General features: G+C 37.6%; 2 protein-coding genes across 2 annotated transcripts; one reads left to right on the forward strand and one right to left on the reverse strand.

Annotated features, from left to right (window-relative positions):
* The first annotated feature begins 6,640 nt into the window (after positions 1-6,640).
* LOC116025432 (3-hydroxy-3-methylglutaryl coenzyme A reductase 1-like) lies at positions 6,641-11,418 on the forward strand. Its single transcript, XM_031266660.1, has 4 exons — positions 6,641-7,760; positions 9,934-10,115; positions 10,312-10,658; positions 10,857-11,418. The coding sequence occupies exons 1-4, from the start codon at positions 6,772-6,774 to the stop codon at positions 11,133-11,135; spliced, it is 1,797 nt and encodes a 598-aa protein (XP_031122520.1). The 5' UTR covers positions 6,641-6,771; the 3' UTR covers positions 11,136-11,418.
* Positions 11,419-12,549: 1,131 nt separating this feature from the next.
* LOC116024913 (cell division control protein 2 homolog D-like) lies at positions 12,550-15,931 on the reverse strand. The gene is made up of 8 exons (XM_031265948.1): positions 15,475-15,931; positions 14,459-14,600; positions 14,310-14,371; positions 14,095-14,206; positions 13,452-13,545; positions 13,276-13,345; positions 13,062-13,200; positions 12,550-12,970 (listed from the first exon to the last, which is right to left on the reverse strand). The coding sequence occupies exons 1-8, from the start codon at positions 15,705-15,707 to the stop codon at positions 12,878-12,880; spliced, it is 945 nt and encodes a 314-aa protein (XP_031121808.1). The 5' UTR covers positions 15,708-15,931; the 3' UTR covers positions 12,550-12,877.
* Between the last annotated feature and the right edge of the window lie 153 nt (positions 15,932-16,084).

The raw sequence follows: 16,084 nt of genomic DNA on the forward strand, positions 1-16,084 counted from the left end.
AGCTAAACTAGAAGACATGAGTATCTATATTATCTATACCTTCGTCAGTCATTTGTATTATCATTTTATTTTTATAAATTTATCGCACTTTATTTTAAGTAACAGAAGAAACTCACAACCACTACTAGAAGGCGTGACTATGTAAATCTCACTTTATGACCCTAGTCGATAGAGGATTACACGGGATAAATCAGTCTAAGTTATCCATAGTTGATTTATTCAAATAAAAAATGTCAATAGGTGCCCCGCGACTTAGTGTAGTTTGTTTGTCGCCTGACTTAAAGGTCATGACTGAAGTCATCAGTGTGGGAGTTTGAATCTATCTAAAAACATGTATGAGGAAAAGGTAAACAAGTCAAACTTGTAACGATTTGGTTATCAATATCACACTTTTTCATTTCCTTTTGTTGAGGTCTTAGTTCTAGTTCTAGAGGCGATGTGTGTGTAAGATTCTTCTACTTCTTCATTGATCTCTTCACCGTTCTAACTTTCCTCATCTCCAATTTCTTTTTGCTTTCTTTTTACCAACATTCTGTTTTCTTGGTGGTGGAATGTTTGGCTTCCTTTTGGGAGGCATGGCATATATAGGGAAATCCACTAGCCTCTTTGCTTTTGGATTAGCTCCTTCATATGGATCAAATTTCATCTTCCTCTTTCTTCTAGTTTGTTCTTCATCAATTTTGACTTATGTTGGAATAAGTGTTTTAACATTTTGCGGATGAGAGTATGCCACAATATGTGCATAATTTAAGTCACTCGATTGGAATGATATTATGACTTTTGCAGACTTTTTGACTTCTATTTTCGTTGTTTTCATATTCTTCTTCAAAAAGGCATGCAATTCTTTCTCAAAGCTGTTAGGAGAGTTATGTGTAGAATCCCTATGTTTTCGTTTTCTCTTTCTTTCTCTTATCCTTTCTTCTTCTGAGTCTTCATCATATTGGTCATATGCTCGGTTTATGGTAAATAGGATCCCTCAAAATTCATCATTGGGATCAACAAATTCATATTTCCCTAGGTTTACACTTAGGGTGTGTTTAGAAACAAATCATTTTCCGGATTTTTAGTGTTTGGCAACAAGGAAAATTTAAAGTCAATGAAAAATAATGGGTTGGTCAATGAAAAATAGCTAACATTTTAAGGAAAATGACTTCCCCTTTTTTTGGGGAGAAGTCATTTTCTGTTTGCAACAGTGGAGCAACCAATCACCCATGGTCGTCGTCATTGCCACCCCCACCACCCACCCCAAAATTCATCATTGCGATCAACAAATTCATATTTCCCTAGGTTTACACTTAGGGTGTGTTTAGAAACCCTTCCCTTTATACGGGAGGTGGTGGGTTCGAGCCTCAGTGGAGGCAATACTGACTCTTGTGCTTCAATAGGTTGAGAAAGTAGTTATGAACAGATACTGCATTGTAATAGAGTTGGTAGTATTCAAAAAAAAAAAAGGTGTGTTTAGAAACAAATCATTTTCCGGATTTTTAGTGTTTGGCAACAAGGAAAATTTAAAGTCAATGAAAAATAATGGGTTGGTCAATGAAAACTAGCTAACATTTCAAGGAAAATGACTTCCCCTTTTTTTTGGGGAGAAGTCATTTTCCGTTTGCAGCAGTGGAGCAACCAATCACCCCTGGTCGTCGTCATTGCCACCCCCACCACCCACCCCACCCCACCACTACCACCCACCACCTCCTTCACCGCCGCCACCACCACCCCACTCTCACCCCCACCACCCACCGCACCACTACCACCCACCACCACCTCTTCCTCCTCTACTACCACCACCACTTGCACACCCACCACCACTACTAACCCACCCACCACACCTATCCCCACCACCCACCACCACTGTATATATTTTAAATATTTAAAATTAAAAATAATTATGCTAATTTTCCAGAAAATGAACCAAACACACCAATACAGTTTTCTAGAATACAACCAAACACTAGAAAGGAAAATGTTTTCTGAAAAATGATTCTTTTTCCAGAAGTCATTTTCTTGCTTTTCAAACACACCCTTAAAGAAATTGGGTTATTTATAGCTTCAAAGGGTACAAGAGAAAGGGACAGGGTACTTGAATTCAATGAGCTGAAGAGTCGGGTTCGGGTTCGGGTTCGAGTTCTGGTGCAGCTTCGGCTTTGCGAATTTTTTCGAAGGGTACTTGCAAGATGAGCATTGGGTCCATGATTATTGTTGAAGAACCACCAGTGTGAGATATAATCGACATACTTCCTCTTTGGGGAGAGGGGGGAATGGGGTTTAGGTTTGGTTATTTTGGGAGACTTCGTTTTCTCCTATATTTTTTCTTTTTTTTTTTTTTTTTTTTTGGTATTGTGTGAGTTTTTTCCTTTGTTTTCGCATGGTTTTAATGGTTATAGGTGTGGGTATGGCGGATTTTGGGGATATTGCAAGAGAGTGGAGGATAACGTGGTTGAGTAGGACTGTAGGAGTAATGGTGACTGAAGTGAGAGCTTGTTGAAGAAAACTTGGGCAATATTTATTTGTTGGGCTTTTGGTGGTTGGACTGACTCTTTTAGATGGGCTTGATATATCTTTCTTTCTCTAGGAGAGTCCTTTTTATTTGGACCTATTGTAACATGTTTTTTTTTTAGAGATCTCCTTATTTATTTGCTAGATAGTGCAAAGTCCCAGTTCGATTCTTAATTTATGACCCATTTAAAAGTCTAGAAAATTACTTTTCAGAAGTCATGTTTAGGTATTCAAGAGTGGCCACCACACGCTTGGCATGCACATCAAAAGGCATGTGTCCGCTATTAATGCCCTCTCTCTCTGTATTTGGAATTTTTTTTTTTAGAAAAAGAAATGAAGAAAACATCAGCCTGGCGATTTTGCGAACAACGAATCAGAATGGTGAGTGCCAAATTGTGCATATTTAAGAGTGAGTGTGAAAGGTAGGGTTGTGCAAGATCCGAGTGACCCGACCCACCTGCCCGACCCGACGGTCGAAGAGAGGGAATCTAAATCGCTCCGAATCCGATAACTGCCATCCGACCCGCTCCGCACTATAAGTCGGCCTGGATGTTCTCGGGTAGGGTAGGGTATTTAGACACCCGACCCGTCCGAATATCCAAAAGTAATTAGGGTAGGGTTTTGATGCTATCCATACAACGTCGTTTTAGTGTATTATATATATACATATTTACCAATGTTTCAGCCATTCTGATCATTTTGAGGGTTTCAGAGTTGAGATCTCAGATCTTGAGCGCAGCCCCAATCGCATTTCTCTCATCTCTGATGTTCGACTTCGTTTTGAGAATCGCTCTTCTTACTCTTCTCTGTTCTGAGTGGTTCTCTTCTCTACTTCCTGTCTTCCTAACTCCCTTGTCCTCACCTCATTTCCTGTCTTTATTCTCTCCGGTGAGTGCTTCTCCACTAGTGTCTCCCCTGTGTTTTTGTATATCTTTAGTCTTTATGTGATATATATTCGGTGCTCAATAATTGAATATGCAGGTTGATATAACCATCATTGAAGTGTTTATTGGTGGATTATTGGGCTCTATGTTTGGGTCCTCTATTTCTGGATTATTTGATGTAATTTCTGTTTTGTTATTCAACTATGTAAGTTTTTATTTGTAGTTTGCCACTTGTAATTTAATTTTGCAATTGATCTTAGATTTTTTTTTTAATGTTTGCAAATTTGAAACATAACTGAAATCCGATAATATTCGATAAAATCCGTCCGAACCCGAACAACTTAAAATCGAAATGTTTACTCAATAAATTTAATCGGATAGGATTCAGATTTAGGAATCTGAAATCCGAATGAGTGGGCGGTTCAAAAAATTCGATCCGCCCGAACCCTTCCGATGCACAGGCCTAGTGAAAGGTGTTGGTGGTCACAAGCAACGGCGGCAACATGTTGATAGCATCGCCCGATCATCGTGAGTTGGCTAGAGGAAGTGGTGATTTGTGAAGGTCGACATGACTCTCAGGTTTTTTCCATTCTTTCTGTGCTCGCTTATTCGATATTGAGATTTTGTTGATATGCAGTGATAAATCGATTTTAAGGTTATTTCAATCAAAACTGCACCGTTTTGAGTGAAACAACCCTAACTCATTTTTTTTCTTCTTTTTTTAATAAGTGATTAGACCGATTGGTTGACTAGTTGACTGTCAAATAAAATGGCAATTATCTTTGAAATCAACATGAGGGATGATTAGTGATTAATCAACACCTATCTCAATTAAGTTTTATACTAGTGTTCCATAATTCGTATTATTCTACACATTATAATTTGGTATGAAATAAACTTAGATCCAACTACCGGACATTGACTCTTTGTGCTCCAGTAGGTTGAGAAAGTATGTATAAACATATACTACATTGTAACAGAGTTAGTAGTACTCAAAAAAAATTACCATGTAGTTTGATGACATTCCGAATGGGTGGTCATAGGTTTGAACCCCAATGGTGGGGGCTTAGATTATTTGGGTTGAAAATATTTGTGAAAGTATAAAACATATATTACTTTGTAAATAAAGAATGTAATCATGAGTATTAAAAAAAAAAAACTTAGAAAATTAGGGTTCTTGTTTTTCTAATGGTAGTTGTATAAAATTAAATGTCACCCATACTGATATTTTTTGAAATAATGAGATGTAAGACAACTAATAAAATGAAAGATTAAACAAAGAGAGCTCATCATTCATGATGTAGGTACCAAAAAATAAAAATAAAAATTGCAAGATGGCCCCTCTTACAAGTCGTAACGTACAACAAATTTTTTTTTTATGTGATGTATGTATATGCAAAAGAGTGTTGTTTGTGTTTAGAAGGAATCGAAGGCGAGTGCTTGAAATTCGTAACATTAATTCTTTTAAGAAAGTAATTTTTACGTGAATCGAAGTTGAAATTTTGTAATTTCATTAATTTGATTAGATTGCTCCACTTTGGTTCTAATTCGGTAATCAGCAGTAGGTGTGAATTAAATCCAACCTTTAGATCTTTAATCGTAGCAATTCAATATAAATTACAACTACACTAATGTGAATATGATTTTTATTTTTACCTTAAATTAGTATTGTTGTAATTTATATTGATTGCTACGGTTAAAGATTGGATTTTAATTCACACCTACTGCTGATTACCGAATTAGAACCAAAGTGGAGCAATCTAATCAAATTAATGAAATTACAAAATTTCAACTTAAGAATCAATTAAATTGGTAATGCGTATAAATTAAAACTTATATGCTCCTTTGACGTTCTCTCTATTACAATTACTGTAATAATAAAGGTCCAATAAGGAGATATATTAATAACGTCATATTAGATATTACTAGATTTGATTAAGAAGATTAGATATTACAAAATTTGATGTAAGAAATCTATTTAAAAATATATAAAATCTCATGAATGTAAGGTTCTAACAAGAATACGGAATGGGTTTAAGGTAATAAAATGTAGTGCTAGCTTATCCGTTATTATGCTCATTTAGTCTCCAATTATAATTTTTCTTTTAAAATAATGTTTCTTCTTCTTATTTTTGGTCTAGATACATAGTTTCTTGACTAATCACCCGTCACCACATACAAAAATTAATTCTGTTTGTATCATATAGAATTTCAATGATGGCAAAATATCTCTTATACATTATTCTTTATTTGTATATAATATATTAATTGATAAAGCTACATTTACCAAATTATTTCATTATCCATAAAATTCTCTTTATTCATTAGTACCATAAATTGGTCGATCAACCTTTAAAAAAAAAGTATACTTATTAATTAAATATGTATAATATATTATGGTTTAGTGACACCAAGTTGCACTCTCATTTGAAAAGTTGTGAGTTTGATCCTCAGTGAAGGCGATATTGACTTTTTGTCCTTTAGTATGTAGAGAACGTAGTTATGAACAAAAATTTTAGTCCATATAACTTAATTTTTTATTAATTATTTTTATTATCATTTCTTTTGTCACAAATTTTATCGACCGTCAACACAAGATCACACACATGAATACCGTCTATCTAGCTAAACTAGAAGACACCGGTATCATATTATCTATACCTTCATGGGTCATTTGTATTGTCATTTTATATTTATAAATTTATCGCACTTTATTTTGAGTGATAGGAGAAACTCACAGCCACTACTAGAAGGCATGATTTTGTAAATCCTACTTTACGACGCTAGTCGAAAGAGAATTACACGGGATAAATCAGTCTAAGTTGTCTATAGTTGATCAATTCAAATAAGAAAGCTCAATAGATGCCCTGCGATTTAGTGTAGTTGGTTTGTAAAGGTTATGATTAGAGTCATCAGTGTGAGAGTTTGAATATCACTGGAAACATGTATAAGAAAAAGGTCTAATGATGATAGAAGGTCTGGACTGATCCCTTATGCGCACATGAAGACTAGGATATGACTGGTGGGCTAATTGAGTAACCCGTGATTTACTTTTGCAATGACTCTATAATAGTAAGATAGGGTCCTGTAAACTCATGATTAGTTTTACAAACCTGTAACGATTTGATTATCATTTTCACACTTAGAAAAAAAGATATGCATTTAATCACGCAATATGCAATATTTAAAGTGATTAACCAGATTAGATATTAGGAGATTTGATTTGATGTAAGAAAATTTGCATAAATAGGGTCTGTATTCATCCCGATTTCGCCGCCCATCCACTCCCTTCCGAACCAAACATTTTATTTTTTAACAAAAGGGAATACGGAGCGAAGGTCCCTCTTTCTCTCTCACTCACTTTGTCCCCTCTCTGCCGGAATCTTCCCTCATGGACATCCGCCGGAGACCTCACAAACCCGACGTCGACCACTCCCACCCCCACCACCACCTTCAGCGGAAGGCTTCGGCCGCCGTTGATCGGTCTCCGTCACCTACCCCTAAGGCCTCTGATGCTCTCCCGCTCCCTCTTTACTTGACTAACGGCATTTTCTTCACCCTCTTCTTCTCCGTTGCCTACTACCTTCTCATCCGCTGGCGCGACAAGATCCGCAATTCTACCCCTCTCCATGTCGTTACTTTCTCCGAACTCGCCGCCATTGTCTCCCTCATCGCCTCTTTCATTTATCTCCTCGGCTTCTTCGGAATTGACTTTGTCCAGTCCTTCATTGCTCGTGCCTCTCACGACGCTTGGGATGTCGAAGGCGAGAGTGACCCCCGCTTCATTATCGATGAGGATCGCCGACATGCCCCTTGCCAGGCCTCCCTCGATTGCGTCGTCCCCACTCCCACTGCCGTCTCTAAAGTAATGGATCTTCACCCGATTCCTCTTCCCTCCGAAGAGGACGAACAACTCGTACAAAAGGTTGTTTCCGGTGAAGTCTCATCCTACTCGCTGGAATCCAGGCTCGGTGATTGTTACAAAGCAGCGTTCATTCGCCGTGAGGCAGTGCAGAGACTGACTGGGAGGTCTCTTTCCGGTCTACCACTGGAAGGATTGGATTACGAATCAATTCTGGGGCAGTGCTGTGAAATGCCAGTCGGATATGTCCAGATCCCTGTTGGCGTTGCTGGGCCACTGTTGCTCAACGGCTGTGAGTACACTGTGCCTATGGCGACAACGGAAGGGTGTTTGGTCGCCAGTACCAACAGAGGTTGCAAAGCCATATATGCTTCTGGGGGAGCGACTTGTGTTCTTATGAGAGATGCTATGACTAGAGCTCCTGTAGTGAGGTTTGCGACGGCAAAGAGGGCGACGGATTTGAAGTTCTTCTTGGAGGATCCTCTTAATTTTGAGACCTTGGCAATGGTTTTCAACGGGTAAGCCCTTTTACTTTTCTGACTCTTTATTTCTTTGATAGGTAAAGTTCGTGACTTTTTTTCTTCTTCTCTCTTTTATTCTTCCACACCATCTTTAGCATCCTTATGATTTGTTTGGTTTTCAATTTAAATGGTTGCGTTTAAGGATGTTTGAATTGCATGATGTGCTGAGTTGTTGGCATTGATATATGTGTGGTCATTTTCATTGGTTGGTTAATATCCAAATTTCAATCACATCCAATGCAGCTTGATAAGGTATGTTGTGAGGCTTGCTGGAAAGTGGAAAAATTATCCATTTTTACTTGGAGAGTTCTGGAACTCTGAAATACAGCTACCTCTTTTTCAACATCACATAGTTTAGGTGTTGAGCTTTTCTCCATGCCATTTTTCCTAGTGTTTGAAGTTCCTAACTGAGACAAGGCTCTTCTGTGTAAAGAACTCTGTTCAGATGGATTATCCTGAATTAGTTTCTAACCATTTGTCAATGCCCAGTGATTGGGATTTTTGAACTCCATGAAAATGATTTAATGACCTTTTTGCTACAAATCCCTAGTCCCTGACTCCCCCCTCTTCTTCTAGTATCCAGACCTATAAACACCTTTTGTTTTCAAACTGTAAACACTACACAAGTAATCCAATATGCCATTCAATTTTATAGCCTATAATACAGTTCCAAAGTTACCACATTAGGCACAGTAGTTCATTGAAAGACTAATCTCCACATCAAGGTTTAAAAAGGCAGTAATGGGCCTCAAGGCATTTTGTATTGGAGAGGCAAGGCGTAAATCTCAAAAGGTACCCAAAAAATTCCAATAAAAACTTTTAAAATTTAAATACCAACTAAATATATAATCAAAACCAAGAAGCATCATTAAAAGTCCTAATAAAATACTAAACATTTTCATGGCTGAAAGTCTCAAGCACATGGCACACCTTAGTTCAAGATTAAAGTTCAAACACACAAACAAGCACAAAAACACATCACAATCCAAGATTAAAGTTCAAACAAACACAAGGTTGCCGAACGTTTGCTGATCGTGAACGTCGCCGTGAAGATGCTGGGTCACAATTGTCCAGGTTCAAAGCCGCTAAGGTTACAAAGGTTTGAGGTCACTGGTTTTCTCCTTTCTTTCTGATTTCTTTTTACTTCTTTGACTATTATTAGAGTTCAGTTTGTTTGGGCTTTAAATCTATTGAATTAAAAAAAAAAAAAATTGTAGCCCAAAACATCAAAACCACCTCAAAAAACGCCTTGAAACTGCCTGCGCGAGCGTAACTGGACCTCCTCAAACTGAGGTGTGCCTCAAAACCGCCTTTTTAAACATTGCTCTACATGCATAAAAAGGCAACAAAATGCTTCTTATTTCCTTTTCAAACAAGCCAATAAATAAATCTGTGCACTGTATCACCACAGCTGTTCCTTGACATTTAAGTGGAAATCACTTTTTACTTCTTTGACTTCTTTCCAATTATCCAAATGTAGTGACTACATCTCTGTCCTAGTTAATGGCATCCCTTGATGATCCTTCGAGTTTAACATCCTTACGACCTTTTAATAATCAAACTACAGTGTTTGGTCATGCCTAACAGCATGGTTATCAAGGCGTTGCCTAGGCATCCGGTCGGTGGAGACCGGACGCCTAACAAGGTCGCCTCATCAGCGAGCTTGGGCTGTCGCGCCTCACCCTTCCACTGCTGAATTGCCGTCACAAACTCGCCTATCTTTCTTCTTGGCCGACTGGCCTTTCTTTTGTCTTTTTCTTTCTGATTTCACTCTTCTTTATTTCTTAGTGGCTCTACTTTATCTTATTAATTACTTAGAATACTCCAAATTATACACCATATATATAGGTCTAAAGAAGACATTGGAAAGATGAAAACAATTTACTAGTGGCTCTGTGTAATTTGATAGAGTGAATGAAGCTCAAGAACCTTGTTTCTTGCTTGGGTGAACTTGACTTGTCTTTGCACATTGAAAATATCTAACTTTTCAGTGGATTGAAATAAGAGAACTTTTTACTTGAGAGTTGAGATTGATCTTTTGACTTGATGGATTTCTCTTGCAGGATTATTATTAATTTCTATGTCTTTGATGTTATCATTCTAATGACTGTTTCAGTTTATACTTTAGGTTTTTTTTGGCTCACACTATCATCCTTGTCTTTATGTACAGATCGAGCAGATTTGCTAGACTTCAAACTATTAAGTGCTCAATTGCTGGGAAAAATCTTTACATAAGATTAAGCTGCAGCACTGGTGATGCAATGGGGATGAATATGGTGTCTAAAGGTGTTCAGAAAATCCTGGATTTTCTTCTAAATGAGTTCCCAGACATGGAGGTTGTTGGTATCTCTGGTGAGGACTATGACATTTAAAAACAAAAAAAAGAATAATACTGTAAGACTTGGGATGTCATGGTGATTTTTTCTTTGGGAAACATGTGCGTGCTGGTTGAGTCACTTATTTTCTTGCTGTATACCTTTGAGCGGTTAGGTTTTGACTTCATTTTTTTCAATCTCTACCTGACTATATAATCCATCCCATGGTCTAGGAAATTTCTGCTCTGATAAAAAACCTGCTGCTGTCAACTGGATTGAAGGGCGTGGAAAGTCAGTTGTCTGTGAGGCAACCATTCCTGAGGAAGTGGTGAAGAAAGTGCTAAAAACCACTGTTACTTCCCTTGTAGAGCTTAACATGCTTAAGAACCTTACTGGCTCTGCTCTTGCTGGTGCTCTTGGTGGTTTTAATGCACATGCTGCCAATATTGTGTCTGCGATTTTCATAGCTACTGGACAGGATCCAGCACAAAATGTAGAAAGTTCTCACTGCATTACTATGATGGAGGCTGTGAATGATGGGAAGGATCTTCATGTCTCTGTGACCATGCCTTCCATTGAGGTATTGTAATTTTACAGAAGTTTATGTTTTTAATGACGGGACTATTTGACTTGCATCTGGTTGAGTATTAGTGTAGAGTTATTAAATTCTCATGTTGTTTCTCATAAGAGACAGCTGCAGTATGTGTTTTACGCTTTAACTGGAAACAACATATATTTGGTATTAGAAGTGTCAAGATTGAGAAATTGTTTTGTCCAGGTTGGCACCATTGGCGGAGGGACTCAGCTTGCTTCTCAATCTGCTTGCCTAAACATGCTGGGTGTGAAAGGTGCATGCAGAGAATCACCAGGGTCAAACTCAAGGCTCCTGGCAACCATTGTTGCTGGTTCAGTCATGGCCGGGGAACTGTCATTGATGTCTGCTATTGCATCTGGTCAGCTTGTCAAGAGTCATATGAAATACAATAGATCAAGCAAGGATGTGACTGAAGTGCCGGATGAGTTGTTAACGCAAATGGAGTGTGAAAAGAGTGTGTGAATCTGTAGGTAGATACAGGTAAGTGAGCAGGCATTTGGCATGTGAAGCAAGAAAAAGTTGCACCCAATTATTATTCTGTGTACCTGATAGAAGAAGCTACCCTACTGACTTGTGGCCATATATTGCGATCACAAGCAGTGTAGTATCTGTATCATTCTGTCTGCATAGTCAATTATCGTCTTTATTTTCTGTTGGTTTTAACTTTTAAATGTAATTGGTGGTTGGTAACTTGGTACTATATTCTTTGGGAAGATGCTTTGCAAGGTTATTATTGTTTGTTCTCTCTCTCTGCTCTTATGGTTTTGCGGTTTGCACAAAAAATAGCAGCAAATAATGAATGATATTGTTGTGTGCTTGTTATAAAAAAAAGCTATACAAAGGTTGGTTCTTGGTTGTGTGTGATTGCCTTATTCAGCGCGACAGTAGTCTTGTTTTGAAAACCTGTTTGACGTTGTCGTATTTTGTTTAATCTGATGCTTCCTTCATTAGTGACCGACCCTGCCTGCTGAATACTAATAATTAATCGAATCGTGTTGGTTTTATTTGGGTAAAACCTTCCTTATCAAATTATGCTTTTAAGACTTTTTGTTGGTTAGATTGATATGACGTATCATCCTTCCTCCTTTGGAGATTTTATACTAGTCTACACTTAAGTGACAGGTTGTGGACAAAACAGGATTGAACCTTGATTGTCGTGTGTAAGAGTTACACCAAATGTGATGGACTCCTTATGAGTACTTGACATTGGTCCTTCTACCCAATGAGTCACAGCCATCGTGATTTACCAACTTCACAAATCTCTTTCGTCAAGAGTTTTGGGCCCATGGGCGTGGGGTTTTCCCTTTGTGAGCAAGCAAGTTTTTATACAACTTAATTGTTGATCATCAATGTCTAATGACCAAATATCTCTGTTGTTTGACTTTAGTTAATCTTTCACAATCATATCCAGTAAGCATTGCTAAACAAAATCGATGTCTAATCTAATATTATACGGAGTAACACTTATTCTTTGATATTTTGTAAGATCTATGTTACACATTTATTTTTAATAATGTAGCCTCAGGGATAAGATTGGAAGCATAATGAATGTGACTTTTCCATAATTATGTACAGTTCATGTTTTGTAGCTTAGTAAGCAGGAATCAAATTTGAAGACACAGATGATTGGGGATCGTGCGAGAGTGAGCTGTAGTTAATTTGTCTATTGTCAGTCATGCCAAGGATGCCAGTTTGGACCACTTGCCACAAAAATGTGATGATTGGAGGAGCTAATTAGTTGTGTGCTTGTCTGCCCAATTATTCCAAATTCCTTTATCCCAAGCCATTTGCATAATTGTACGCACAAAAACAAGCTTTTTTTTTTTTTTTCTTTTTAAATCACAAATATAAAAAACAAAATATTTGTTATAGTGAGTGACAATTAATGAACCGTTCATTAATTCTTTTTCTGGTACGTTGTTAGTCTGTTACTATAGCCAATGCAATAGGAGATGATGAATCCCTCCCTTCACAATCACCAAATCTTTGAAACTTGGGTGGGGTGGATAAAAGTAGTAATAACATATTAAAAGGCAAGTCACAATACAATCAACTTCGCTTCGCAGCTAAACTATGTTATCCTAGAACTTGGGAGTGAGCACTCCCTATGAAAATGAGTCATGTCAAAGAGATGATGCTCAAGAGAAGCAAGCGAATACCAAGAATTCATTCACCTAGTTGGTTGGTTGGTATATATAAGGCAATCAAAGACACGACTTGTCTAGATCATCAAAATAAGGATGCTCCATTGCTTTCTTTGCTGATATCCGCTTAGAGGGTTCATATCGCAGCATCTCCTGCAAAATTCCAATTATTAACTTTCATTTTAATGCTTGAATAAACTAAACCCCTTTAAGTTTGAATATAGTTGTGTCATCATCAACTCACACCCAACAGGTTAAGTCCATCTCCGTCCAGATTAGGGACAGCAGACGAGAGTGGCTTGGGTCTCCATTGCGGGTACTCGTGCCAGTTCACTAGCTTACTCACTCCTGGCCACATTTCTTCATTAGGAGTTCCCAACAATCTAGCATTGAAGATGCATACATTAGACTCAACCAAAAAACAAACAAGAAATAAAAACCCTGGCAATTTAACTAACCTGAAAATTTGCAACAGCTGTTGCAGCTCGGAATCACCCGGAAAGAGAGCCTGATTTGTGACTAGCTCAGCTAAAATTGGCATTGTGACACGCAAAGAGACTATTATTTAGCACCTTTCATTTCAGTGCCTTAAAACAAAATAGAAATGATTTAAAGGATAAGAAAGGATCTTTACCAAATATACAACCAACAGACCACATGTCCACTGCTGTTGAGTAGTGAGTAGCACCCAAAAGAACCTCAGGGGCTCTATACCAAAGTGTCAATATCTGAATAGAATAACATTAAATTTTGTTTAACCTAGATTCTCAAAAAATGTTGACAATTTTACAATGACAATTTTATCCTACATACGAATTTTTTTTAAGCTAATAAATACTCCATCATTGATTGTTTAGCCCAACAGCCCAAGTTGGCCAAATAAGCCCAATGACAATAAATACTCCATCATTGATTGTTTAGCCCAACAGCCCAAGTTGGCCAAATAAGCCCAATGACAATAACGATCATGGACCAGTTAGCAATCCAAACCTCAAAATAGTTGTAAAGGAGGAAAATTTTATTTTCCATGAAGGGTCATTAACCTATAATAATGAATGATCATGAAAGTCCATGAAGTATGAAGGCTTAATTACTTCATCATGGGCATAATAAGGTCAAAATTATTTTGTGTCACTTTATTTATTCTAGAGTCCATGTTGGGTAGTCCTCAATAAAACCAACAATAATAATCCATAAGTTGGAGTAAATGTTCTTTTCACAACACAATTATAAGCATTGCCAGACAAGCCTTGCATGTATCGCAAAGTGATTGATACCTCGTGAGTATATTTCTTGATGGGCAAAGTGAAAGCTCGTGCCAATCCAAGATCAGCAATTTTAAGTGTATTTGTCTTGCGGTCCATCAGAAGATTATGGGGCTTCAGGTCCCTGGAGCAAAAATTATGAGAAGTGAATGGATGAACACTTGTCCCAAAGCAATTCACTTGGTCAAGTAAAGAACATAAGAATTTCCAGGGAATCTGGGATTTACCTGTGCAGCACACCATGGCCATGGCAAAAATCAACTCCTTTGCAAAGTTGGTAAAGCAAGCTCTGTAATGAGAGTTCACATCACAATGAAACCAAAATCAATGAGCAATATATATTTTGTCAAACCCCTTAAATACCACATTTTCATACCTTAATTGTTTTGGAAGGGATAATGTCTCCGTTCTGGCGGAAACTACGGATGAATTTCTTGAGGTCAGTATCCATGTACTCAAACACCAAATAAAGAACTGTCTTCCCTTCCTTGTTCTGGCCTTGTTTGATATCCAACAATCTGTAATGTAATTATCAATCAGCTACAAAAATGGTAATGGGAGCTATAACACCTAATGCTAGCAAAACAATAATTGAAGATCCAATAAGCCACAAACCCAATATAAGGAAACTCAGAATATCATTTTCTTCAAAACTAAGTGTCTAAATGAGAAATCAAATCCTCCCAAAATAAAATGGAAATGTACAGAGGAATTGAAGCAGTACTTTAGATCCCATGAGAGGTAGCTAAAGAGCATGGTAAGTTGATAGTTGTTCAAGGTAGTTTGAAAGTTGTAGTTACATTTCAGCACATGATATGCTTTACAATACCCTTTTAATAACTGGATGGATGCAAAGGATAGTAGCAATTACTACTACAAACTTAAACATTCTGTCCTTGAGGCTGTTTAACTCTTGTTTTATCAAGAATGAATATTACTGTGAAAGTCTAGGAGAAGTGGCTTGTATAACTAAGAGCCTTTCATGTGGAGGTGCTAGCAATCGCTGTGAAATATTGTGTAAGGAACCCCTTTACTTTGATTTGTCAGTGTTTGAGATGTGTTTATTGGGTAATACTAATGCATAGTTGCGTGTTCATAGTTTATTGGAGAATGTGAATAGTGAGGGAAAAAGGGGAAGTAAAAATGATAAAACGCTAAATAGAATTTACAAGCCACAACAATCAAGGAACCATAGAGGAGTGCCATCGAAACAGAAACCAAAATCAAACTACCGCAAGTTTGAAATCACAAACATAATGAAAATTGAAGACGGCTCGGCTCACAAAGCAATGACAGAAATATCACAATAACTGGAAACTGAAGTCCAAAAGAATAAGAAGAAAAAAAAAGAAAAAAGTGAGCCCTGGACGATGAGAAATGAAGAGTTCATACCTGACGATATGGGGATCCCTGGACAGCATGCGCAAGAGGGAGATCTCGCGGAGAGTGGTGGGAGGTACACCTTCTTCGTCCTCGTGGAGCTTCGTCTTCTTCAGGGCCACAATCTTCCCCGTAGCCCTCTCTCTTGCTCTATACACTTTGCCGTAGGTTCCTTCTCCCACCTTCTCCAGCTTCTCGAACGCCTCCATCGCTGACACCCTACTACTACTCTTGCTCTTTTCCATTATCTTCCCGTCTCTCTATCTCTGTAATACTCCAATTCTCTTTCAAGAGCGTGCCTGAGATTCGAGATCTATCTAGGTTTTATTTTGCTAGTTTTGCTAACGGCACCATTTTTGAATTTCAAACCAATGATACCCTCGCACCCCTGCCATATATATTAAATAGAATAACACTCGCCCCCATTTTATGGGGTCACTATTCACTCCTCACTGGGCCAATTCCATTAATTACAATTAATTTTATTGTTAATAAATAAAATTCGTAAGAGAAGCACTTGTACTTAATTGACATCTATGTGACTCTTTTTAGAAAAAATCACATGACCAAAGTAATTACACTATAATAGAGTAAAAATAATATTAATTTTTTTTTATATATT

The sequence above is a fragment of the Ipomoea triloba genome, chromosome 7 (genome assembly GCF_003576645.1).
Source record: "Ipomoea triloba cultivar NCNSP0323 chromosome 7, ASM357664v1".
Taxonomy (NCBI): domain Eukaryota; kingdom Viridiplantae; phylum Streptophyta; class Magnoliopsida; order Solanales; family Convolvulaceae; genus Ipomoea; species Ipomoea triloba.